This window comes from Oncorhynchus kisutch, linkage group LG6 (genome assembly GCF_002021735.2).
Source record: "Oncorhynchus kisutch isolate 150728-3 linkage group LG6, Okis_V2, whole genome shotgun sequence".
In the NCBI taxonomy this organism is placed as follows: Eukaryota; Metazoa; Chordata; class Actinopteri; order Salmoniformes; family Salmonidae; genus Oncorhynchus; species Oncorhynchus kisutch.
Genome location: NC_034179.2, coordinates 59511444 through 59539299, shown reverse-complemented (window position 1 = coordinate 59539299; position 27856 = coordinate 59511444). Strand labels below are relative to the sequence as shown.

General features: G+C 42.8%; 1 protein-coding gene across 2 annotated transcripts in view; it reads right to left on the bottom strand.

Annotated features, from left to right (window-relative positions):
• Positions 1–27856, bottom strand: part of sez6l2 (seizure related 6 homolog (mouse)-like 2) — a 60206-nt gene that overhangs the window by 3923 nt on the left and 28427 nt on the right. For both annotated transcript variants that reach the window (XM_031827026.1, XM_020484339.2), the window contains exons 9-17: positions 20891–21054; positions 15558–15752; positions 15262–15400; positions 14515–14711; positions 14011–14205; positions 2978–3172; positions 1186–1377; positions 993–1031; positions 110–227 (exon numbers count right to left, since the gene is read on the bottom strand). In XM_031827026.1, the coding sequence (XP_031682886.1) occupies positions 110–227; positions 993–1031; positions 1186–1377; positions 2978–3172; positions 14011–14205; positions 14515–14711; positions 15262–15400; positions 15558–15752; positions 20891–21054 (1434 nt within the window). The remainder of the gene's footprint in view (positions 1–109; positions 228–992; positions 1032–1185; positions 1378–2977; positions 3173–14010; positions 14206–14514; positions 14712–15261; positions 15401–15557; positions 15753–20890; positions 21055–27856) is intronic.

Here is a 27856-nt window from a genome sequence, read left to right as displayed (position 1 = left end):
CAATGGCTCAGTACTGTTTTGTGTGTGTGTTAGGTCAGACCATGCCAATATCTGGTGAAAGTAAGAAGAATGCATTTGAATTGTGACTACTGAACTGCACAGCACTTACTTTGTGTAATACATGTAGATTCCACCAATCAGAAGGATGACCAGGATGATTGGCAGGATGATTGCCAAGGCAATGTTCTCACTTAGCATCTGGTGGGAGGGCTCAAATGACTGGGATACTAGGGAAATAATCCAAAATAATAAATGAAAGAAGAAGTTAAAGAAAGGCGATTAAAGGGGAATTTCAACACTTTTCAACCTAATTTTCATTATTTCCATTACCATCCCACTGAGCACACCACGTAATTTCAACGTGAGCAATTAGGTCATATTTGGTTGAGACATTGATCAACCTATATTCACCCACTCAAAAAGACAGCCAAAAGTTTGTTGAATTCCCAATGTGTTATCAATAAGATTGAGACGGAATCTGCAGCATTTACCATGAACACGGGAACATTGACCTTACAATCCGCATTTTTTACAACCCGCGATCAGATTGAATCCAGCCCTATTCTTTAACTTAGATTTTTGGAGACGTGAATCCAACATAACAATTATTAACTTGTTGATAAACTGGATTTAAAAATAAATCTGATAGTGGAGATAAAGTTGAAGATCTGACATCGTTTCTAAAGTACAAATTCATCATACAAATGATAAATTGAAATTCATCATACAAATGATACAAATTGTTTACCATGACGTTTCTATGTTCTGTAGTTAGAAAGAAGAAGAAAGGTTCTGATATCATCAAATTGCATTAAAAGTAAAACTATTTGATTTTCAAAACCTACTACGAGTTTCTAGCCAGGGGGAGGCATTTTCCTCCTCCCTGTGTCACCATGAATCTCATAGTCTTTGTAAGTAACTGGAGAATGAATATGAGGTTGAAAAGTGCCGAAATTCCCCTAAAGAAGACGTAGAAGAAGACGAAAAATCACCTTCTAATTTATGATCGTCCAACAGCTCCTCGTATGCCACTGATAGATGGAGAGATGCAGATTATTATTATAAGATCATCATTCCTCATTCCTTCTTTACAAAATGTTCAAGTGTTTCAATTCTCATGCAGATTTTCTTGAAACCCCTCTAACCCCTCATCCTCATTTCCAGCAGTCCAATGTAGATTGTCACCTTTGCAGAATGGTGGTGGACTGTTCCATTGAGATGGGTGGCCCGGGACACAGTTGATAATAACCTCCCCAATGAGTTCATAGCCCTCATAGCAGAAAAAACGTAGCGTCTCTCCTGCCTGGTAGCTATGCTTGTACAATGTCTGGTAACCATTGTCTGGCACACCTGGGTTTGGGCATGGGTCGTACTTCACTGTTTAGGGAAAATAAATAAAGATGGAGGGAAAGAGAGAGAGAGAGAGAGTGAGTGAGAGAGCAATGCCTTCAGAAAATATTAACAGCCCTTTTTCCACATTTTGTTGTGTTACAATCAGAATTTAAGATCGATTAAATTGAGATTATTTGTTACTGGCCTACACATAATACTCGATAATACCCGATAATGTGAAAGTGGAATTATGAAAGTGGAATTAAAGCTAAAATGTCTTGGGTCAATAACTATTCAACCCCATTGTTATGACAAGCCTAAATACGTTCAGGAGTAAAAATGTGCTTAACAAGTCACATAAATTGAATGGACTCAATCTGTGCACAATAAAAGTTTACATTATTTTTTAATGACTACCTTGTCTCTGTACCCCACACATACAATTATCTGTAAGGTCCATCAGTCGAGCAGTGAATTTCAAACACAGTTTCAACCACAAAGATATATTGGTAGATGGGTAAAAATGAAAATAAACCGACATTGAATATCCTTTTGAGCAAGGTGAAGTTATAAATTACACTTTGGATGGTGTATCAATACACCCAGTCACTACAAAGATACAGGCAGGAGAGGAGGGAAACCACTCAGGGATTTCACAATGAGGGCAAAGGTGTTAGAATTAGTTTTATGACTGTGATAGGAAACGACTGAGGATGGATTAACAACATTGTAGTTACTCCACAATATTAACTATACAGAATACAAATATTCTAAAACCCGCATCCTGTTTGCAACAAGGCACTAAAGTAATACTGCAAAATATGTGGCAAAATCTTTTGGGGCAAATCCAATACAACACATTACAAGGTGCCACTCTCCATATTTTCAAGCATAGTGGTGGCAGCATCATGTTATGGGTATGCTTGTAATTGTTAAGGACTGGGGAGTTTTTCAGGATAAAAAATAAATGTGATTGAGCTAAGGACAGGCAAACGCCTAGAGGAAAGGTTCAGTCTGCTTTTTACCAGACGGAGATGAATTCACCTTTCAGCAGGACAATAACATAAAACACAAGGCCAAATCTACACTGGAGTTGCTCACCAAGACAGGGAATGTTCCTGAGTGGCCGAGTCACAGTGTTGACTTAAACCTGCTTGAAAATCTATGACAAAGACCTGAAAATAGTTGTCTAGTATTGATCAACAACCAATCTGACTGAGCTTGAAGAATTTTGAAAATAATAAATGGGCAAATGTTGCACAATCCAGGTGTGGAAAGCTCTTAGAGACTTGTCTAATCGCTGCCAAAGCTGATGCAACATGTATTGACTCTGGGGGTTGAATACTTATCTAATCCAGATTCAGTATATTAGTGTTTTATTTTTCATACTTTTTCATTTTTTTTATTTTATTTTTTACAAATGTTAGAATTTTTCTTCCATTTTGACATTACAGTATTATGTGTTGATCGCTGGCAAAAAAAAGAGACAATTAAATCCATTTTAATCCCACTTTGTAACACAACAAAAATGTGGAAAAAGTCCAGGGTGTGAGTACTTTCTGAAGACAGTGTATAGTCCCATAGAATTACAGTGTTTGACATCAATCTCAACACACACAGACAAACACCCAGGGGAGTGACTCACAGACACATTTGGGGCTGCGATCACTCCACTTGGGGGTGCCTGTATCCCGTCCGTGGCAGGAGATCTGGCCAGGGCCCTCCAGCTGGTAACCCTGGTTACAGGAAAAGCGTACCACTGTTCCAACAGCGAATCCAGACTCTGGGCGTACCGAACGCGCTCCGTTCACCACCTCCCCCGGATCAGGACATTGCTGGACTGCGGACGATAAGGGTATACAAGACATGACGTAAAATGTTGTATCAATTTTTTTTAATCTACCCTGGCACTACAGATGAAACAGAGCTAAATGAGTGAACAACACACCTATTTTCTGATATGTAGATGATTGATTTGTAAGCCTTGAAACAATTGAGACATGGATTGTGTATGGTGCCATTCATTGGGAGAATTGGCAAGACAAAAGATTTAAGTGCCTTTGAATGGGGTATCTACTAGACGCACCGGTTTGAGCGTGTCAAGAACTGCAACGCTGCTGGTAAGAATTATCCACTGCCCAAAGGACATCCAGCCAACTTGACACAACTGTGGGAGGCACAGGAGGTTGGTGGCACCTTAATTGGGGAGGGTGGACTTGTGGTAATGGCTGAAGTGGAATGAGTGGAATGGTATCAAATACATCAAACACATGGTTTTCATGTGTTTGACGCTATTCCATTTGCTCCGTTCTAGCCATTATTATGAGCTGTCCTCCCCTCAGCAGCCTCCTGTGGTGGGAAGCATTGGGGTGAACATGGGCCAGCATCCCTGTGGAACGCTTTCGACACCTTGTAGAGTCCATGCCCCAATGAATTGAGGCTGTTCCGAGGGCAAAAAAGGGGTGCAACTCAATATTAGGAAGGTGTTCCTAATGTCTTGCACACAGTATTTGCAGTATTTTTATTTTTTTTAAATTACTTGAGAAAATCCTAAAATTTTTTTGTTGTTGTTATTAAATATATTTTGGCGCCACATATATCATGCTGAATCCGTATGAACTTATGAACCATAGTACGATTAACTGTTTATATTGAAAAGAGATACATGAAACTCCTGAGCTGTCAATCACAATTTGTTGTGTAATGTCATATTTTTTATTGTATATAACTGCCTTATATAACTGCCTTATTGTTGCTGGACCCCAGTAAGGGCCTATGCGTTAAACAAGAAAAATGCACTCTCCACTGGCGGGAGTATGGTGCCATAGTAATCATTAATTTTAAACAAATTCCAAATGCAAGCTTCATATGCAAATGATCAATTTCAAGCAATTGTTACATACCAAAATACCAGTATGTATAAGCTAGTAATTGTTGCCCCATTGCTGATGAGTTTGCAAAGTAAACAGTTAATATTCTTGATTACCAAACCATTTTTGGAGCTGCATATTTATTTATTATGGCAATCCTCTCTTCCTACAATTTGACGTTTGCTCTGCACCAGATCCTATAGCTGTACAGAAAATCAAAAATCTGTTTGCCAGCTCACCACCCGACCTGTGTTTGCTGGTCCAATCATAGAGCCCAATCATTGTGCAGTTTTTTGCGTTTAGAGTAATCCACGTAGTCTCTGTGCCACAACATTACAAACCTGGCCAAATAATTTCAAGTCATCAGTCTCAAGTCCAAGTCATTTTATTTTCTGTCAAGTCGAATCTCAAATCATCAAATTTGTGACTCAGGTAGACTTGAGTCCAACTAACAACTCTGTCTGTTATCACTTGGCTCATGTAAATTTAGTAGTTACCACTTTAACCCCTGTAAGTCTAAGTCCTTCGATCGTAATATCTACTAAGCTAACATATGAAATTGTTTCATCATTTAGCCATTTGATTTGGAATTTTAGGACCCCTGTAGGTATACAAAAAGGATATCTATTTTAACTTTTTGCTTTGTTAGCAAGGGATGTTAATACTTTCTGAAGGAATTTTTATTTCTCTCTCTCTCTGGACCTGAGCCCTAGAATCATGCCTCAGGACTACCTGACTCCTGGCTGTCCCTAATCCACCTGGTTGTACTGCTGATCCAGTTTCTGCGGTTTTGCCTGTGGCTATGGAACCCTGACCTGTTCACCAGAGGTGCTACCTTGCCATGCTGTTGCTCCAGTTTCAACTGTTCTGCCTACGGCAATGGAACCCTGACCTGTTCACCAGACGTGCTATCTTGTCCCGCACCTGCTGTTTTCGACCCTCTCTCTCTCTCTCCCTCCCTCTCTCGCTCGCTCTCTCTCTCTCTAACTCACCTGCTGTCTCCACCTCTGAATGCTCGTCATCCTGAGGTGCTGATCTGTTGCACCCTCTACAATCACTGTGATTATTATTTGACCCTGCTGGTCATCTATGAACGTTTGAACATCTTGAAGAACGATCTGGCCTTAATGGCAATGTACTCTTATAATCTCCACACGGCACAGCAAGATTTGATGAGGTTTAAATCTTAAACAACATGCCTATTCATTGTTTGAAGTATAATTGTAGGTCAAAAGCTGTGTGCTGGAAAACCTTGATAGAGCAGGCATTGTGGTGCTCATGAATTTCCTTTATGTCTCGGCTTCAGCCCAATGACTTCTCACTTAAAACTTAGTTTTTAAAATTTTCATAGAGATAGCATTCGAACCCAGGTCTGGTTGCTAGGCAACCACCCTGCTCCACCCATGGCTACACCCATGGCCACCCTGCTCCACCCATGGCTCCACCCTGGCCCTTCTTTGGACACTGTGTTAACTAACCACCTCCAGACGAGCTTCAATGCCATACAACTCTCCTTCCATGGCCTCCAACTGCTCTTAAATGCAAGTAAAATTAAATGCATGCTCTTCAACCGATCGCTGCTCGCACCTGCCCGCCCGTCCAGCATCACTACTCTGTACGGTTCTGACTTAGAATATGTGAACAACTACAAATACCTAGGTGTCTGGTTAGATTGTAAACTCTCCTTCCAGACTCACATTAAGCATCTCCAATCCAAAATTAAATCTAGAATCGGCTTCCCATTTTGCAACAAAGCATCCTTCACTCATGCTGCCAAACATACCCTTGTAAAACTGACTATCCTACCGATCCTCAACTTCGGCGAAGTCATTTACAAAATAGCTTCCAACACTCTACTCAGGAAATTGGATGCAGTCTATCACAGTGCCATCCGTTTTGTCACCAAAGCCCCATATACAACCCACCACTGCGACCTGTATTCTCTTGTTGGCTGGCCCTTGCTTCATACTCGTCGCCAAACCCACTGGCTCCAGGTCATCTATAAGTCTTTGCTATGTAAAGCCCCGCCTTATCTCAGCTCACTGGTCACCATAGCAGCACCCACCCGTAGCATGCGCTCCAGCAGGTATATTTCACTGGTCACCCCCAAAGCCAATTCCTCCTTTAGCTGCCTTTCCTTCCAGTTCTCTGCTGCCAATGACTGGAACGAACTGCAAAAATCACTGAAGCTGGAGACTCATATCTCCCTCTCTAACTTTAAGCACCAGCTGTCAGAGCAGCTCACAGATCACTGCACCGTACATAGCCCATCTGTAAATAGCCCATCCAACTACCTCATCATATTTTTTTGCTACTTTTCACCCCAGTATCTCTACTTGCACATTTATCTTCTGCACATCTATCACTCCAGTGTTTCATTTCTAAATTGTAATTATTTCGCCACTTTGACCTATTTATTGCCTTACCTCCCTTATCTTACCTCATTTGCAAACACTCTATATAGACTTTTCTATTGTGTTATTGACTGTATGTTTGTTTATTCCATGTGTAACTCTGTGTTGTTGTTTGTGTCGCACTGCTTTGCTTTATCTTGGCCAGGCTGCAGTTGTAAATGAGAACTTGTTCTCAACTAGCCTACCTGGTTAAATAAAGGTGAAATAAAAAATAAATCCAGTGTGAGAAACTTGCTAGCAAATATTTGCACTATGGAACTAAATAAATAGTGCACTCTGAACCACAAAACGTATTTGCTAGATTCAAAATAGTGTTGTTGGACAAAGCAAGGACAGTAAACTTCGAAACATGATAGTTTTATTGGGATTTGCAGATGTTGTTGGTACAATAAATAATTACCTTTAAAGGGAAGGTTGCACAATACAGTGCATTCAGAAAGTACCCCTTGACCTTTTCAAAAAAAAAATACGTTACAGCCTTATTCTAAAATGGATTAAATGTTTTTTTCCGCTCATCAATCTAGACAAAATACCTCATAATGACAAAGCAAAAACAGGTTTTAGGAACTTTTGCAAATGTATTAAAAACGAAATAGTACATTTACATACGTATTAAGACCCTTTAGCCAGTACTTTGTTGAAGCACCTTTGGCAGCGATTACAGCCTCGAGTCTTCTTGGGTATGACGCTATAAGCTTGGCACACCTGCACTTGGAGTTTATCCCATTCTTCTCTGCAGATCCTCTCAACCTCTGTCTGGTTGGATGGGGAGCGTCATTGCACAGCTCTTTTCAGGGCTCTCCAGAGATGTTCGTTCAGATTCAAGTCCGGACTCTGTCTTGTTCACTCATGGACAATAAGAGACTTGTCCCGAAGCCACTCCTGCTTTGTCTTGGCTCTGTGCTTAGGGTTGTTGTCCTTGGCTATCAGGCAAAACAGTTAAATATTTGTTTCATCAGACCAGAGAATCTTATTTCTCATGGTCTGATTGTCCTTTATGTGCCTTTTGGCAAACTCCAAGCAGGCTGTCATGTGCATTTTAGTGAACAGTGACTTCCATCTGGCCACTCTACCATGAAGGCCTGACTGGTGGAGTTTTTCAGAGATGGTTGTCCTTTCCTGGAAGGTTCTCCCATCTCCAGAGAGGAATTCTGGAGCTCTGTCAGTGTGACCATTGTGTTCTTGATCACCTCCCTGACCAAGGCTTTTCTTCCCGATTGCTCAGTTTGGCCGGGTGGCAACTCTAGGAAGAGTCTTGGTGGTTCCAAACCTCTTCCATTTAAGAATGATGGAGACCACTGTGTTATTGTTGACCTTCAATGCTGCAGAAATTTTTTGGTACCCTTTCCCAGATCTGTGCAGACAATTTCTCCGACCTCATGGCTTGATTTTTGCTCTGAAATGCACTGTCAATTGTGGGACCTTATATAGACAGGTGTGTGCCTTTCCAAATCATGTCCAATTAATAGAATTTACCACACATCACACCCTGGTCTGTTTCACGTGTCTTTGTGATTGTCTCCACCCCACTCCAGGTGTCGCCCATCTTCCCCATTATCCCCTGTGTATTTATACCTGTGTTTTCTGTCTGTCTGTGCCAGTTCGTCTTGTTTGTTCAAAGCTCCTGCTTTTCCCCCAATCTCCTTTTTTCTCGCCCTCCTGGTTTCGACCCTTGACCTTCCCGCCTTCCGCCTGCCTGACCCCTCTGCCTGCCCCTGCCCCTGCCTGCCGTCCTGTACCTAAACTATTCGTTATCCGAAGTGGTCTGCATCTCGGTCTTACATTCATATCTGATACCACAGGTGGACTCCAATCAATTTGTCGAAACATCTCAAGGATGATCAATGGAAACAGGATGCACCTGAGCTCAATTTCGATTCTCATGACAAAGGTTCTGAATGCTTATGTAAATAAGGTATTTCTGTTTTCATTTGTAATACATTTGCAAAAGAAATCTCCAGAAAAATGGTTTCGCTTTGTCATTATGGGGTATTGTGGGTTATATCCTTCCTGTTTGGCCCTGTCCGGGGGTGTCCTCGGATGGGGCCACAGTGTCTCCTGACCCCTCCTGTCTCAGCCTCCAGTATTTATGCTGCAGTAGTTTATGTGTCGGGGGGCTGGGGTCAGTTTGTTATATCTGGAGTACTTCTCCTGTCCTATTCGGTGTCCTGTGTGAATCTAAGTGTGCGTTCTCTAATTCTTTCCTTCTCTCTTTCTTTCTCTCTCTCTCTCGGAGGACCTGAGCCCTAGGACCATGCCCCAGGACTACCTGACATGATGACTCCTTGCTGTCCCCAGTCTACCTGGCCATGCTGCTGCTCCAGTTTCAACTTCCACCTGACTGTGCTGCTGCTCTAGTTTCAACTGTTCTGCCTTATTATTATTCGACCATGCTGGTCATTTATGAACATTGAACATCTTGACCATGTTCTGTTATAATCTCCACCCGGCACAGCCAGAAGAGGACTGGCCACCCCACATAGCCTGGTTCCTCTCTAGGTTTCTTCCTAGGTATTGGCCTTTCTAGGGAGTTTTTCCTAGCCACCGTGCTTCTACACCTGCATTGCTTGCTGTTTGGGGTTTTAGGCTGGGTTTCTGTACAGCACTTTGAGATATCAGCTGATGTACGAAGGGCTATATAAATAAATTTGATTTGATTGATTTGATATTGTGTGTAGATTGATGAGGATTTTAAAAATATATATTTTAGAATAAGGCTGTAACGTAACAAAATATGGAAAAAGTGAAGAGGTCTGAATACTTTCCGAATGCACTGTATATTTCCACATATCTAACAACGAAAATGGATTAAAACGTTTTTAAGAAGTATAATATTTATACACTTCGGAGCCTCCCAAGTGGCGTAGTGGTCTAAGGCACTGCATCGCCATGTGCCACTAGAGATTCTGGGTTAGAGTCCAGGCTCTGTTGCAGCTAGCCACGACTAGGAGACCCATGGTCCCAACATAGTTGAGTTAGGGTTTGGCGGCAGGGATGTCCTTGTCCCATCGAGCACTCGCAACTCCTGTGGCGGGCCGGGTGCAGTGCACATTGACACTGTCGCCAGGTGTATGGTGTTTCCTCCGACACATTGGTGCGGCTGGCTTCTGGGTTAAGTGGGCATTGTGTGCAGAAGCAGTGCAGCTTGGTTGGGTTGTGTTTCGAAGGATGCACGTTTCTCGACCTTCGCCTCTCCGGAGTCCGTACGGGAGTTGTAGCGATGAGACAAGACTGTAACTACCAATTGGATACCACAAAATTGAGGAGAAAAAAGGGTCATAATTAAAAAATACAAAATAAAATACAAAAAAATGAAACAGTTTGGTTTATTTGGAAAAAAGTCGGACCTCTTCGGATAGAATGGTTCAGAATGGTTCAGTCCCACTCTGCCCCAAAGGATTACGATGGCTACCAACAGTTGAATAGTGGATTCACCATGAAGCTCGGGCTAGTAAAAAACAGTTCTCTGCCCACACAGTTAAATTCTGCCGGCTCCAAGTCCAATGACACCACCGGTGTTACTGCACGACGGCGGACGACTTCTGTGATGGAGGTGAATCGGGTAAGTAGGTACTAAAGTGCCCTAAAATGTTTTGTCATGTTATGTTACTAGTAGATTATTAAAAACTAAGATAGACAGCTATCTAAGTGCAACTAGCCATGCAAAACAAGCTGGCCCATTCGGATTTAGCATGGTGTTTGCTGATGGAATAAGCTAGCTAGATAGTTAGCAAGCAAGCTACAGCAACTCCAACACTGTATGTTTTGCAGAAATGAATGGTGAAATACGAATCAGATTAATGTCATTATTTATTTCTAGGTATGTCTTTATTTTTGCTGAACTACCTGATCTTTATTGGCGGATACAACTTGCAGGATATCATGATAGCCATTGTTTGTCTTTAGTCTCAGGGGGCTTTGGTTTATTTTCCTCTAAAAACATAAATAAATAATTCAGAATAACAAACTGGCTTTATTTACACATACAAATGACACCTACATCACACCTGCCCAGATCCACCTGCTCACACCCCCATCTCCAGCGCCGACGTCACTCTCTGCCACATGGCCCCAAACTTCACCATTTGTGTTTACATGTCTCAATTAATGATTATATTGACGATAGAAGCCACCTCTTAATGAGTTCTGAGAGCCAATCCGTTAACCCCCCAAAATAATATCAATTTATTTAGCCTAATTGTTTTTATGACTACAGACAGTAGCCTATTATTCCTCTTTTACTCCCTGCATTAATTAATTTGTCTGCATGTCTATTCAACATTTGGCTAAAAAGAAACCACGCCTTGAATTAAGAACAGATATATATTCAATGCGACACATTGGCAACTCAAATTGCTTTAAAGAGCCTTCTAATATTAGACAACAAATAAATATAGTAAAACAATAACTTTAAAAAATAGTCCATTCATCACTGTATTTCTTCAAATTGCTGTGCAGAAAAAGGATGTCATCCACCGTGCCTGGTCACAGGCTCGCAGCTGGCTTCACTCTGAAACCACACATCCACCTGAAGGGGACGCTTTATCCTTTGGAACCACACATACCAGGTGGACAGTAGGCCTCTAGAAGCAATAGAGGAAATCAACGAGGTGTGAAAAATCCCCCAATTTGTGCCACAGTTTAGACTACCGATAGATCCCACGGTCAGTGAAGAGTTGAGTCCTATTGTAAAGTGTAGTAGCCTAATGGCGAAAAAAATTGATAACTTGCGATGTATTCAATGATTAAGTACTCTAAAGTTTCTAACTCAATATCAAAGAATGTGAAAAAATGTGTCTTTAACCCTGCATTATAATATAACTTATTTTGAACGAAAGCCAGCAATGACTGAGTCACTCAGCCCTATGCTGTTCCTGCTTCTGTTGCCGAGTGTTTATTTAATATCCTACTGATTCTGTGATCACCAAATCTCATGCAACCACAAAATGTTGGATAAATCAATTTCACAAATCTGGCTGTTTTTAAACTTTGCCATGGGAGTGACAAAATATATTTCAATTGAATTTGAATTAACTGAATGATGAGGATGAAAAAGAAGAGAGTGATTGAATTTAAAACTATACTGTAAGAATTGCTCTTCCTCTGTCTCGCGCACACACACAAAAAAATACACAGTTTTTCTCTACTTTGTCAGAAGAAGTTGTAACTGGACCATGTAACACGCACATAGACGCATTTACAGTATTTGGTCATCAACATCTTTGGGTATTGGTTAGCCTACAATTACGGAGTAGAAATGCTAGGATTAATTTGCTCTTCACTCGCAGTCACTTAGTGTCCTAGGCCTACTCCTGACCGGTCACGTTGTACAGCGTCATATTTTCCTAATGGACTAAATATATTAATGGATGTTTGCGAGGCATGTCATTTCTCCCATCTCTTTGCATAGCCCACCAAATGCACTGTTTTCTAAACCACATCTGGATGGATCCATAACAAATTACTATGAGAATGAATATCACTGAATTACATAAATAATGGAATTAAGTAGGCTAATGAAGGCAAGAAATCGTTGCTTACTGAAACACCCAAAGTCATCCAATTGTTATAATAGGATTTGAAGCAACTATTTCCGTTTCACGCTGCTTTGAGACAAGCATGAGGACTGGTCTTGATAAATCAATCAGATTTTTATTTTCATATACTCCGTTTGGGTATTGGTTAGCCTACAATTAGGGTGTGGAAATGTTAAGATTATTTTGCTCTTCACTCGCAGTCACTTAGTAGCCTAGGTCTACTGCCGACCGGTCACATGGCACAGCGCCATTTTTCTCTTAAGGAAACCCTGAGGCTACTGTAAAATGCATTTCCACTTTTCTTGGAATAGAAACACCATAATATTAATAAATTAAGCAAAATATCTACATAAAAAGGTTTTAAAGTCTCTAGTACAGACAATTTTAAAAACAGCCAAATGCATTAGTGAATTCAATCGCTTTAGCCGACATGTTGCGATTTTTTCGTTGTTTAATTATTCAAGGCTCCCTTTGTTAACTCGTTTTACAACTAAAATGCTTGACTGTATTTAAAGACATGGATGACTTGTATGCTGTGTGATGACATGCACAAATGAATGAATGATATACTGTATATTGAAGTAGGCCTGTATGCCAGTAAGTAAGTTATGCTATAACAACTACAGTAAACAGAACACTTATGTTCAATGTCTACTATTATGGTAAAAGTTTATTGATTTTGTGTAAAAGCATGAGAAACGTTGATGTGCTGAATTGCTAATAAGTTATGTGCTTCAATGCTGCTAGTGGTTAGCTAGTAGGGGTAAACCAGCAGGGGTGTATAAAGGGCTATGTTAAAAGCCTGCACACTGTATAAGTGATAAACCAATTTTTTGCTGATACAGAATAAAGAAATCAGAGGATATGCTCAGATGATCAGTTGGTTTTAATCAGTGCCAATTTGTGGGTCTTTTACCGTCTGGGGTGGACAGTGGCTTCACTCCTGCTGTGTATTCACTCGTGTGTTATTCTCTCGACGTCACTTTTCCAACATGACTTCGGTCAAATTCTGATAAAATGTACATTTCTCCCAAAACGCATTTGTAAAGTGATATGTCAAATTGAGACTTTTAATTGGAAGGATGAAACCAATCATAATGTTTAACAGCAACCTAATTCTGCAATCTTCAAAGGCTCTATTCAATTTAGCCAACATCTGCATAGTGGTTGTTTTGGCGGTGTCGGAGGTGGAACTGCGTTAGAGCTGTCAAATCTACAAACGGCTTCTGGTATTCTACCTAAAGCGGACATTGCCATTGGCTGCTCAGAGTCGCATTAAGATAAATCCCATGTAGCCTTGCTTACAAGGTCGAACACTGGAATATGAGATGTAATCTACACCTTGATTAGGCTGAGAGAAATCCTCATTATTTCAATTATTTTTTATTTGAGCGTCATTATTTCTATATAGCCTACACTTTCTCGTTCTGAACTTCTAACATGTGAGATGGGTGAGGCTTTGTGACAATGATCAAGAGCAGCTGCTCACTGATTTGAACGCTCCAATGCAGTTCCACCTCCGACACCACCATAACATCAGCTATGCGGGTTTTGGCTATCGCCAGTTAATGCTCGATCTGATTGAATCTAGGTCTTACTCAACCTCTAAGATGTAAAGTGATTTGTAAATCAGCTAGTATGCTGAGTCGGTGATGTGCAACAGAGTCAAATCGAGGCTCTCAAACACATCCGAAGTGTTCTTTGAAGTATAGGGTTGTGTTCCCCTACTCAGCTGTTATATTGCATCAACCAATGAATGCATGCCACATTGACTGTGCTGTTGGGCACCAGATTGCTATAATATATGATCTGGCATGCGTCAGCAATGTAGTCGGGCAGGAACGCACTTTAGCTCACCTTTGATGCAGGTGGGTGGGCTGTTGCTCCAGGAAAGATCCCATTGACAAGTGATGATGTCAGAGCCACTGATGTCATACCCCGGTTGGCACTGATAGGTCAACACACTTCCCCTCACGGGAGAGGTGTGGGAGGAGCTAATCCAGCCAAATTCGATTTGAGGGAGGGCAGGGCAGGTGTCATTAGGCTCTACCTCTGGATGAAAAAGAAGATGTCATCAGATGTAGGATAAACCAGGTGCTTGTTCAGGAGGATATAATGTTACAGAACATTCAGATTTAAATATATAGTGTAGAACACACAATTGAGGTAGAATACGTAATCGTATTGTCTGTTCATATTATATCTACAAAGTTATTAACATTTTGCTTCACTGAATATATGCCAGGAAAATGTAGATTTTGTATTTGTGTGATGTCATGTATGGGCAATCAATGTTTTGCATATCATGTCGTTTATGTTTATGTAATGCTCTGTATGTAAAAGTTCTGTATGTGTACGTACCACGGTAGTGAATAAGGAACCCCTGGCTGAGAATAAATGAGGAGTCGTCAGGGTCACTCTGGAACTGAATAGTGACCTCAGAACCACCTGACACGACCTGGAAACGTTCTCGTGACCCCAGGTACTGGCCAATCACATGGGACATGAGGTCGTGACCATCGAATATGGTGAGAACATCGTTGTGGCGGATATTCAAACTTTAAGAGTGACAAAATACATGGAGAGGAAAACAACTTTCCCTTTAAATCACAATGTCACTTCAAATGGAATCATAAAATGTCATAATAAAACGTAGCTTCTCACAAACATTGTCATTTCTAATCCTTACAATAAAAACTTCACTGGAAGCATCACATCAGTTTTTTTTTATGTCTGTCACAGTTGAAATGCACCCATTATAATCAAAAAGACGTCGCTACACCAGCCACGGAAGTAGCCATCAATGAAGCAGCGAAATGCAAGGCTCACATTGTTCGACCTACATTTTAACCCTCAAGTATATTCCTTACAAAACATGCACGTTTCTAAATAAACATGCTTATTTTGAGTTCTACCTCCATCATATGGACCTCTTGTGTGGTGGGGAAAAAAACTATGCAAAGGGAGCGCTCATGTTATGCAGTGAGGTTTCAGAAGCAAAAGAGGCATGGGAAAATTAAAGGAGAACAATTCCCTCTCCCAAATGCTTCAACCACAGCTTCAAAGACCAGAATTATGTCTGTTGGGTGTTGGTGAGGCCAAACTCACATCTGGATGTCCAGTTCGATGCGCTTCTCCTCATTGCCATGGATCTGCCACACACAGTCTTGCCCCTTGGAGTAGCTCTGTGGCCAATCGGGGGACAGAACAGTACTGGAGGGATCGGTCAACTCTCCCCCACACAAAGCTGAAAGGGGGTGGGAAGAGAGGGTGTGAGGTAGTAGCACAAGAAAAAAGTTATTGTAACATTACTTGTATTATTGTCTTTAGTTGTTAGTTTAGTGAATGAAAGGGGCTTTATACACAAATTATCATAATGTAATGGTAGTATTCAATGGTATTACCTTTACACACAGGCTCGCTCTCATTCCAGTGTGGATCGCTTTGGTCCACACACTCAATGACACCAGAGCCCTGCTCCATGACAAAGCCCGGGGAGCAGGAGAAGGTGACTGTGGTGCCCAACGGAAAGGTGATGTCACTGCCGCTGAAATTCCCATGGGGCAAGTAGGGCTCATAACAGTGTTCCCCGTCAAAGGCTGAGAGAGAGCGAGAGAGATAAAACAGTGTGCACGTGTGAATATGAGGAGAGAAGTAGGATAATGCATAATATAAGATTAATTAAAGTAGGGTTGACCCCATTTAGTCAACCGGTCGATTGTTTGGTTGACAGGCTGTTGGTCGACCGAGATTTCTTTAGTTGAGCAGTCACAATGTTATTATTTTTTTCATGGTGCACATGATTCACGCCTGATTCACGCCTGTCTCAGTGGACTAATCCATTGCGGAGGCCACAGGAATGGCACAGTCCATCACTCTAAGACATGTGATACTGAAATTGTAAATGGTTACACTACCGCTCAAAAGTTTGGGGTCACTTGGAATTGTCCTTGTTTTTGAAGGAAAAGCACATTTTTTGTCCATTAAAATAACATCAAATTGATCAGAAATACAGTGTAGACATTGTTAATGTTGTAAATGACAATTGTAGCCAGAAACGGCTGCTTTTTTATGGAATATCTACATAGGCTTACAGAGGCCCATTATCAGCAACCATCACTCCTGTGTTCCAATGGCACGTTGTGTTAGCTAATCCAAGTTTATCATTTTAAAAAGGCTAATTTATCATTAGAAAACCCCTTTGCAATTATGTTAGCACAACTGAAAACTGTAGTACTGATTAAAGAAGCAATTAAACTGGCCTTCTTTAGACTAGTTGAGTATCTGGAGCATTTGTGGGTTCGATTACATGCTCAAAATGTTAGAAACAAATACTTTCTTCTGAAACTCAGTCTATTCTTGTTCTAAGAAATTAAGGCAATTCCATGCGAGAAATTGCCAAGAAACTGAAGATCTCGTACAATGCTGTGTACTACCCCCTTCACAGAGCAGTGCAAACTGGCTCTAAGCAGAATAGAAAGTGGAGTGGGAGGCCCCGGTGCACAACTGAGCAAGAGGACAAGTACATTAGTGTCTAGTTTGAGAAACAGACATCTCACAAGTCCTCAACTGGCAGCTTCATTAAATAGTACCCGCAAAACACCAGTCTCAACGTCAACAGTGAAGAGGCGACTCCGGGATGCTGGCCTTCTAGAGTTTCTCTGTCCAGTGTCTGTGTTTTTTTTGCCAATCTTTTATTTCTATTGGCCAGTCTGTGATATGGATTTTTCTTTGCAACTCGTTTTTTTGCCAGTTCGTTTGGTTTGTGAAACCTACCAGCGTTTGTTCCCCGGCTCCTGTCTGTTTCTTGCTCCTGTTTCCTAGTCGTTCCTGGTTTTGATGTTTCTGCCTGCCCTGACCCTGAGCCTGCCTGCTATTCTATACCTTGCCCCACCTCACTGGATTATTGACGCCTGTCTGCCCTGACCCTGAGACTGCCTGCCGTTCTGGACCCTTTGTACCTTCTCTGGACTACTGACCCCTGCCTGCCTTTGACCTGTCCTTTGCCTGCCCCTGTATTATAAATAAGATAGCGTACCTCATCACGCTGATGTCCGGGAGGGCTCTGGCCTGAGCTACGGCAGTATGGGAACAACATTTGCTTCAGTCTGAAGGAGTTTGTGGCAAAGGAAAATAACGTTTTCGATGCTGCATTGTCTGGGAAAGAGGCTTCCCGGAAGTTACTCCAACTTTGGCAAGGCTCCCCGCAGTGTGGCAGACTACACAATGGAATTACACACGTTGGCAGCTGAGGAACCTGGTTGCCTGGAACCTGGTCGCACTGCCCGACATGTTCCTGCACAGCATATCGGAGGAAGTAAAAGAGCTACTGACGGATATCGACTCGCTCATCGCCTTGACCATTCAGATTGATGGGCGACTACAGGAACAACGGAAGGAGAGGAGATTTTGCCCGCCCGTCCATGGATTCCACCTCGCCTCCAAGGTATCCCGGAAGTCCCAGATGGCTCCGTTGTCGAGAGGACCCGAGGCTACCTGTGTTCCCCCAAGGGCCTCCAAAGACTGACGATTTACCTCTTCCTGAGCCCATGCAACTAGGCAGAGCTAGGCTGTCTCCAGCTGAACAGCTATACAGGCTTCACACTAAGAGCTGCCTGTATTGCGGGACTACTGGTAATTTCGTCTCCACCTGTCCACTAAAAGACCAGGCTCACCGGTAGGAGTGAGTACTTTGGCGGGCCATACGGATAACTTTTCCTCTCCCCTTACTTGCACCTCCCTTCATTCCATATTGCTGTGGGGGAACCAGTCAAAATCTCTCTGGGTACTCATTGACTCCGTTGAGAGCTTTATGGACGCTACCCTGGCTTCCGAGTTGGATATTCCCACTCAGCCATTATCCATTCCCATGGACGTTAGAGCACTGGACGGGCACTCTATAGGCCGGGTCACCCACAATACCACCCCCATCAACCTAGGTGGGTCAGGGAACCACAGCGAAATGATCCAGTTCCTGCTCATTAAGTCTCCTCAGGTTCCCAGGGTATTTGGATTCTCCTGGCTCCAGCAACACAATCCCTTCATTGACTGGTCTGCCGGTGCCATCATGGGCTGGAGCCCGTTCTGCCAAGCTCATGGCCTGAAGTCAGCGCAGCCTGCCCCGGGACGTCTTCCTGGGAGCGCGGAAGTTGCCCCGGACCTCTCCACCATTCCCGCGGAGTACCAGGACCCTGGGAGGTGTTCAGTAAGGCCCAGGCCACTTCGCTGCTGCCGCACTGACCATACAGTGCCTTGCGAAAGTATTCGGCCCCCTTGAACTTTGCGACCTTTTGCCACATTTCAGGCTTCAAACATAAAGATATATAACTGTATTTTTTTTGTGAAGAATCAACAACAAGTGGGACACAATCATGAAGTGGAACGACATTTATTGGATATTTCAAACTTTTTTAACAAATCAAAAACTGAAAAATTGGGCGTGCAAAATTATTCAGCCCCCTTAAGTTAATACTTTGTTGAGCCACCTTTTCCTGCGATTACAGCTGTAAGTCGCTTGGGTTAGGTCTCTATCAGTTTTGCACATCGAGAGACTGACATTTTTTCCCATTCCTCCTTGCAAAACAGCTCGAGCTCAGTGAGGTTGGATGGAGAGCATTTGTGAACAGCAGTTTTCAGTTCTTTCCACAGATTCTCGATTGGATTCAGGTCTGGACTTTGACTTGGCCATTCTAACACCTGGATATGTTTATTTTTGAACCATTCCATTGTAGATTTTGCTTTATGTTTTGGATCATTGTCTTGTTGGAAGACAAATCTCCGTCCCAGTCTCAGGTCTTTTGCAGACTCCATCAGGTTTTCTTCGAGAATGGTCCTGTATTTGGCTCCATCCATCTTCCCATCAATTTTAACCATCTTCCCTGTCCCTGCTGAAGAAAAGCAGGCCCAAACCATGATGCTGCCACCACCATGTTTGACAGTAGGGATCGTGTGTTCAGGGTGATGAGCTGTGTTGCTTTTACGCCAAACATAACGTTTTGCATTGTTGCCAAAAAGTTCAATTTTGGTTTCATCTGACCAGAGCACCTTCTTCCACATGTTTGGTGTGTCTCCCAGGTGGCTTGTGGCAAACTTTAAACGATACTTTTTATGGATATTTTTAAGAAATGGCTTTCTTCTTGCCACTCTTCCATAAAGGCCAGATTTGTGCAATATACGACTGATTGTTGTCCTATGGACAGAGTCTCCCACCTCAGCTGTAGATCTCTGCAGTTCATCCAGAGTGATCATGGGCCTCTTGGCTGCATCTCTGATTAGTCTTCTCCTTGTATGAGCTGAAAGTTTAGAGGGACGGCCAGGTCTTGGTAGATTTGCAGTGGTCTGATACTCCTTCCATTTCAATATTATCGCTTGCACAGTGCTCCTTGGGATGTTTAAAGCTTGGGAAATCTTTTTGTATCCAAATCCAGCTTTAAACTTCTTCACGACAGTTTCTCGGACCTGCCTGGTGTGTTCCTTGTTCTTCATGATGCTCTCTGCGCTTTTAACGGACCTCTGAGACTATCACAGTGCAGGTGCATTTATACGGAGACTTGATTACACACAGGTGGATTGTATTTATCATCATTAATCATTTAGGTCAACATTGGATCATTCAGAGATCCTCACTGAACTTCTGGAGAGAGTTTGCTGCACTGAAAGTAAAGGGGCTGAATAATTTTGCACGCCCAATTTTTCAGTTTTTGATTTGTTAAAAAAGTTTGAAATATCCAATAAATGTCGTTCCACTTCATGATTGTGTCCCACTTGTTGTTGATTCTTCACAAAAAAATACAGTTTTATATCTTTATGTTTGAAGCCTGAAATGTGGCAAAAGGTCGCAAAGTTCAAGGGGGCCGAATACTTTCGCAAGGCACTGTATCACTGTGGGATTGACCTTCTCCCAGGCACCACTCCGCCCCGGGGATGACTGTACCGCAATTCAAGAATGCATGCAACTATTTTTTGTCTGCTATAATAAAGGCTCTATATTATTTATTTTGTGTTAGAACAGACTCTCTGGTACATTTATTTATTTGGTGTTGTTTACACTGTTCCGAAAAAACAGCAACTGTTTGGCACACAATACTAACGTAACACTTGCTCCAATACACTCCTTTTTCTTGATCTTCAGTAGTTTCCAAAGCTAAGTCAAATGTCTTCTACAGATCTGACTTCCCCTTTCCCTCCTGAGCAACTAGTAAACATTCGCCCATTTCGTGTTTCTTTTTTCCGTCCTCTGCCTCCATTTTGCTGTTGACATTACTGTGTTCGGAGTTTGTTATAACCAATTTATTGATGTGATTATGGTGGGCTATAGGTCAGGCCCTATTGGTCACATGCATGCGAGGAGAGCGAGACAACGTGCGCCAGTCACACAGACACTCGCTGTCAATTTTTTTAACAGTGTAAATATTGGGCTCTTTCTTGAGTCATTTGTGTGACTTAATCAAACAGTGTGCTTAAACCATCAGACAAGCTCAGTGCATACGTAATTGGTTTTATACAAACACATATATGGAAAAACAAGTTTAAACATTTTGACCCATCTATTGGTCGAAAGAACACAACGATTCTCAATCGACCCCCATTTTTTAATTTTTTTTCGGGGACAGCCCTAAACTAAAGCAAGCAGCAGTGTCTGTATTGCACAGTCATATCACAGTCAATTACAAATAAGAGTGAGAAAGAGACAAGAGAAACTGTGTGTACTGATGTTGGGAGCATTTTAAGGTCTCACCCTCATAGCGCAGAGCTAGTAGTAACGGGATGGAAGAGGAGTCGGCCGTGAGCTCCAGGTAGAGTATGGAGCCCTCGCTCACGATGCCACGCTCTGGCACATCGTCCAGGTCTGAGTCAAAGAGCAGGGGAGACATGGAGTTGTTTCCGCTGCGCACAATCAGCCTGACAAAGAGGGAGAAGAAAGGATAAAGGGAAAGAAAGAAGAGTAGAGAGGCGGAAGGTGGGGAGAAAGGTGAGAATGAAGGGCAGAGGGAAAGGAAAGAAAGTTAAAAGGAAGGAAAGAAGGGAGAAAAGAAGAGTGAAGGGAGAGAGGTTATTCCTTAAAGACGTTTAATAATTTAATTTGTATTTGTATTTATTATGGACCCCATTAGCCACTGCCAAGGACACTACTCTACTACCACATATCTACAACAGAAAATCTGTGTACGTGTGTGTGTTGTGCGTATGTTATCGTGCGTGTATGCATGTGTCTGCCTGTGCAAGTGTCTCTTCACAGTCCCCGCTGTTCCACAAGGTGTATTTTAATCTGTTTTCTAATCAGATTTTACTGCTTGCATGAGTTACGCGATGTGGAATAGAGTTCCATGTAGTCATGGCTCTTTGTAGTACTGTGCGCCTCCCATGTTCTGGACTTGGGGACTGTGAGAGACCTCTGGTGGCATGTCTTGTGGGGTATGCATGGGTGTCGGAGCTGTGTGCTAGTAGATTGAACAGACAGCTCAGTGCATTCAACATGTCAATACTTCTCACAAATACAAATAGTGATAAGGTCAATCTCTCCTTTACTTTGAACCAGGAGAGATTGACATGCCTATTATTAATGTTAGCTGTCCGTGTAAATTTAAGGGCCAGGCGTGCTGCCCTGTTCTGGGCCAGTTGTAATTTTCTGAGGTCCCTCTTTGTGGTGCCTGACTACATGACTGGACAGTAGTCAAGGTGCGACAGAACTAGGGCCTGTAGGACCTGCCTTGTTGATAGCGTTCTTAAGAAGGCAGAGCAGCGCTTTATTATGGACAGACCACTCCCCATCTTAGCTACTGTTGCATCAATATGTTTGGACCAGGTTTAGTGTTTAGTGAATGTGTCACAAATACAATACTTTTAGTTTTTTAAATATGTAGGACTAACTTATTTCTTGCCACCCATTCTGAAACTGACAGTAGCTCTTTGTTAAGTGTTCCAGTGATTTCATGTGCTGTGATAGCTGACGTGTATAGTGTTGGGTCATCAGCATACATAGACACACATTCTTTACGCACAGCTAGTGGCAGGCCATTAGTAAAGATTGAAAAAAGTAAGGGTCCTAGACAGCTGCTCTGGGGAATGCCTGACTCTAACTGGATTATGTTGGATAGGCTTCCATTAAAGAACACCCCCGTGTTCTGTTAGACAGGTAACACTTGATCCACAATATAGCAGTGGATGTAAAGCCATAACATATATGTTTTTCCAGCAGCAGATTATGATCAAAAATGTCAAAAGCTGCACTGAAGTCTAATGAAACAGATCCCACAAATGTTTTATTATCAATTTCTCTCAGCCAATCATCAGTCATTCGTGTAAGTCTCGCACATGTTGAATGTCCATCCCTATAAACGTGCAGTTGTTCATTTGTTTACTGTGAAATAGCATTGTGGTAGCACATTGTTGTTTTTTTCTCCAACAGACACCTCCGTCGTGACGTCCCCTGAAAGCCCATCTTGCTAGCCCGCTAGCTGTCTGGAGCATATTGGACTGTTAGCTGAAGATATCCATCGGCCAATTTATTGTGCCACTCTACCTATTTTGACAATTGGACTGGACCCCTTTGCTACACGGAACCATACTAATCCATCACGACTGGTCTATCGACATAACGGCACGAGGAGACTCCGCATGAGGAGGCCATAACAGACTTCTTCCATCACGACGTCCCTCTAAGGCCCTTCTGCTAGCTTGCTAGCCCCGGCCTGCTAGCTGTCTGAATCGCTGTGTCTCCAGCCAGCCTAACTACTCACTGGACCCCTATGATCACTCGGCTACGCATGCCTCTCCCTAATGTCAATATGCCTTGTCCATTGCTGTTCTGGTTAGTGATTATTGTCTTATTTCACTGTAGAGCCTCTAGCCCTGCTCAATATGCCTTAGCCAACCCTTTAGTTCCACCTCCCACACATGCGGTGACATCAGCTGGTTTAAATGTTTCTAGAGACAATATCTCTGTCATCATCACTAAATGCCTAGGTTTACCTCCAATGTATTCACGTCCTACCATACCTTTGTCTGTACATTATGCCTTGAATCTATTCTATCGCGCCTAGAAACCTGCTCCTTTTACTCTCTGTTCTGAACGTACTAGACAACCATTTCTTATAGCCTTTTGCCATACCCTTATCATACTCCTCCTCTGTTCCTCTGGTGATGTAGAGGTTCATCCAGGCCCTGCAGTGACTAGCTCCACTCCTATTCCCCAGGTGCTCTCATTTGTTGACTTCTGTAACTGTAAAAGCCTTGGTTTCATGCATGTTAACATTAGAAGCCTCCTCCCTAAGTTTGTTTTATTCACTGCTTTAGCACACTCTGCCAACCCGGATGTCCTTGCCGTGTGTGAATCCTGGCTTAGGGAGACCATCAAAAACCCTGAAAATCCATCCCTAGCTATAACATTTTCCGACAAGATAGAACTGCCAAAGTGGGTGGAGTTGCAATCTACTGCAGAGATAGCCTGCAGAGTTCTGTCTTACTATCCAGGTCTGTACCCAAACAATTCAAGCTTCTACTTTAAAGAATCCACCTTTCCAGAAACAGAAGTCTCTCACCGTTGCCACTTGCTATAGACCACCCTCTGCCCCCAGCTGTGCCCTGGACACCATATGTGAATTGATTGCCCCCATCTATCTTCAGAGTTCGTTCTGCTAGGTGACCTAAACTGGGACATGCTTAACACCCCGGCCATCCTACAATCTAAGATTGATGCCCTCAATCTCACACAAATGATCAATGAACCTACCAGGTACAACCCCAAATCCATAAACACGGGCACCCTCACAGATATCATCCTAACCAACTTGTCCTCCAAATACACCTCTGCTGTTTTCCACCAAGATCTCAGCGATCACTGCCCCATTGCCTGCATCCGTAAATGGTCTGCGGTCAAACGACAACCCCTCATCACTGTCAAACGCTCCCTAAAACACTTCAGCGAGCAGGCCTTTCTAATCGACCTGGCCCGGTTATCCTGGAAGGTGATCACGCTCTCCGTGAGTAAGACCTTTAAACAGGTCAACATACACAAGGCTGCAGGGCCAGACGGATTACCAGGACGTGTGCTCTGGGCATGTGCTGGCAGGTGTCTTCACTGACATTTTCAACATGTCCATGATTGAGTCTGTAATACCAACATGCTTCAAGCAGACCACCATAGTCCCCGTGCCCAAGATCACAAAGGCAACCTGCCTAAATGACTACAGACCCGTTCGCCTGGTTATTCTTTAAAAGTGCCTTCCTCACCATCTTAAATAAGCATGCCCCATTCAAAAAATGTAGAACCAGGAACAGATTATAGACCTTGGTTCACTCCAGACCTGACTGCCCATGACCAGCACAAAAACATCCTGTGGCGTACTGCATTAGCATTGAATAGCAACTTTTCAGGGAAGTTAGGAACCAAAATACACAGGCAGTTAGGAAAGCTAAGGCTAGCTTTTTCAAACAGAAATTTGCATCCTGTAGCACAAACTCAAAAAAGTTCTGGGACACTGTAAAGTCCATGGAGAATAAGAACACCTCCTCCCAGCTGTCCACTGCACTGAGGCTAGGAAACACTGTCACCACCGAAAAATCTACAGTAATCAATCATTTCTATAAGCATTTTTCTACGGGTGGCCATGCTTTCCACCTGGCTACCCCTACCACGGTCAACAGCACTGCACCCCCCACAGCTACTCGCCCAAGACTCCCCCTGTCTCCTTCACCAAAATCCAGATTGCTGATGTTCTGAAAGAGCTGTAAAATCTGGACCCCTACAGATCAGCCGGGCTAGACAATCTGGACCCTCTCTTTCTAAAATTATCTGCCGAAATTGTTGCAACCCCCGTTACTAGCCTGTTCAAACCCTCTTCCGTATCGTCTGAGATTCATAAAGATTGGAAAGCTGCCGCGATCATCCCCCTCTTCAAAGGGGGAGACACTCTAGACCCAAAAGGCTAAAGACCTAGATCTATCCTACCCTGCCTTTCTAAGGTCTTCGAAAGCCAAGTTAACAAACAGATTACCGACCATTTCGAATCCCACCGCTATGCAATCTGGTTTCAGAGCTGGTCATGGGTGCACCTCAGCCATGCTCAAGGTCCTAAACGATATGATAACCGCCATCAATAAGAGACATTACTGTGCAGCCATATTCATCGACCTGGCCAAGGCTTTCGACTCTGTCAATCACCCCATTCTTATCGGCAGACTCAACAGCCTTGGTTCTAAAATGACTGCCTCGCCTGGTTCACCAACTCAAATCAAATCAAAGTTTATTTGTCATATGCGCCGAATACAACAGACCTTACAGTGAGATGCTTACTTAGAGGCTCTAACCAATGGTGCGAAAAAAAAGGTATGTGTGTGTAGGTAAGTAAAGAAATAAAACAACAGTAAAAAGACATTTGAAAAAAGAGTAGCAAGCTATATACAGACACCTGTTAGTCAGGCTTATTGAGGTAGTATGTACATGTAGGTATCGTTAAAGTGACTATGCATATTTGATGAACAGATAGTAGTGGTGTGGATGTGAGCCATTACCAACCTTTCAAAGCACTTCATGGCTATGGACGTGAGTGCTACGGGTCTGTAGTCATTTAGGCAGGTTGCCTTTGTGATCTTGGGCACGGGGACTATGGTGGTCTGCTTGAAGCATGTTGGTATTACAGACTCAATCATGGACATGTTGAAAATGTCAGTGAAGACACCTGCCAGCACATGCCCAGAGCACACGTCCTGGTAATCCGTCTGGCCCTGCAGCCTTGTGTATGTTGACCTGTTTAAAGGTCTTACTCACGGAGAGCGTGATCACACAGTCATCCGGAACAGCTGATGCTCTCATGCATGCCTCATAGTTGCTTGCCTCGAAGCGAGCATAGAAGTGATTTAGGTCGTCTGGTAGGCTCGTGTCACTGGGCAGCTCGCGGCTGTGCTTCCCTTTGTAGTCTGTAATAGTTTGCAAGCCCTGCCACATCCGACGAGCGTCGGAGCCGGTGTAGTATGATTCAATCTTAGCCCTGTATTGACGCTTTGCCTGTTTGATGGTTCGTCGCAGGGCATAGCAGGATTTCTTGTAAGCTCAATGTCATCGGAAGAGTCCCGGAACATGTTCCAGACTGTGATAGCAAAGCAGTCCTGTAGTTTAGCATCTGCTTCATCTGACCATTTTTTTGTAGACCGAGTCACTGGTGCTTCCTGCTTGAATATTTGCTCGTATAAAGTAATCAGTAGGATAGAGTTGTGGTCGGATTTACAAAATGGAGGGCGAGGGAGAGCTTTGTACGTGTCTCTCTGTGTGGAGTAAAGGTGATCTAGAATTGTTTTCCCTCTGGTTGCACATTTAACATGTTAATAGAGATTTGGTAGAACTGATTTAAGTTTCCCTGCATTAAAGTCTCCGGCCACTAGGAGCGCCGCCTCTGGGTGAGTGGTTTCCTGTTTGCACTGAGTGCGGTCTTAGTGCCAGCATCTGTCTGTGGTGGTAAACAGCCACGAAAAGTATAGCTGAGAACTCTCTAGGCAAGTAATAGTTCTCTGATAGAGTTCAGTGTGTCAAATCAGAGGGCCTGTTGTCCAAACCTTTGGCAGTCTCTATGGGGGTGCCACAGAGTTCAATTCTCGGGCCGACTCTCTTCTCTGTATACATCAATGATGTCGCACTTGCTGCTGGTGATTCTCTGATCCACCTCTACGCACACGACACCATTCTGTATACTTCTGGCCCTTCTTTGGACACTGTGTTAACTCATCTCCAGGCGAGCTTCAATGCCATACAACTCTCCTTCCATGGCCTCCAACTGCTCTGAAATGCAAGTAAAACTAAATGCATGCTCTTCAACCGATCGCTGCCCGCACCTGCCCGCCTGCCCATCCAGCATCACTACTCTGGACGGTTCAAACTTAGAATATGTGGACAACTACAAATACCTAGGTGTTTGGCTAGACTGGGGGAATGCTAATTCGCATAATAAAAAAATGTACGTAGCGTCTGAACAGTTTGGTTAGAGACAGCTTGCGCTGTTCTGTGAAGGGAGTAGTACACAAAGTTATACGAGATTTTCAGTTTCTTGGCAATTTCTCGCATGGAATAGTCTTCATTTCACAGAACAAGAATAGATTGACGAGTTTCAGAAGAAAGTATTTCTGGCCATTTTGAGCCTGTAATCGAACCCACAAATGCTCCAGATACTCAACTGGTCTGAAGAAGGCAAGTTATATTGCTTCTTTAATCAGTACAACAGTTTTCAGCTGTGCTAACATAATTACAAAAAGGTTTTCTAATGATAAATTAGCCTTTTAAAATTATAAACTTGGATTAGCAAACACAACGTGCCATTGGAACACAGGAGTGTTGGTTGCTGATAATGGGCCTCTGTAAGCCTATGTAGATATTCCATTAAAAATCTGCCTTTTCTGGCTACAACATTAACATCTACACAAATTTGATCAATTTTATGTTATTTTAATGGACAAAAATATAGATTTTCTTTCAAAAACAAGGACATTTCAAAGTGCCAACAAACTTTTGAATAGAAGTGTACTTGTCAGTTGTTTTGCCCTTAACGCCCATAAACCTAGTCTAGTCTGAATGTACCAGTTTAATGTGGGCTATTTTTAGCACTTTTCTGGAATTCTTGGTTGTTTTACTGCTTTACTGGGCGGCTTATCAGTGGTAGAGATGACAGTGATATTTTTGTTTGAGCTGATAATGCAAGTTGAGCTGCACACAGTG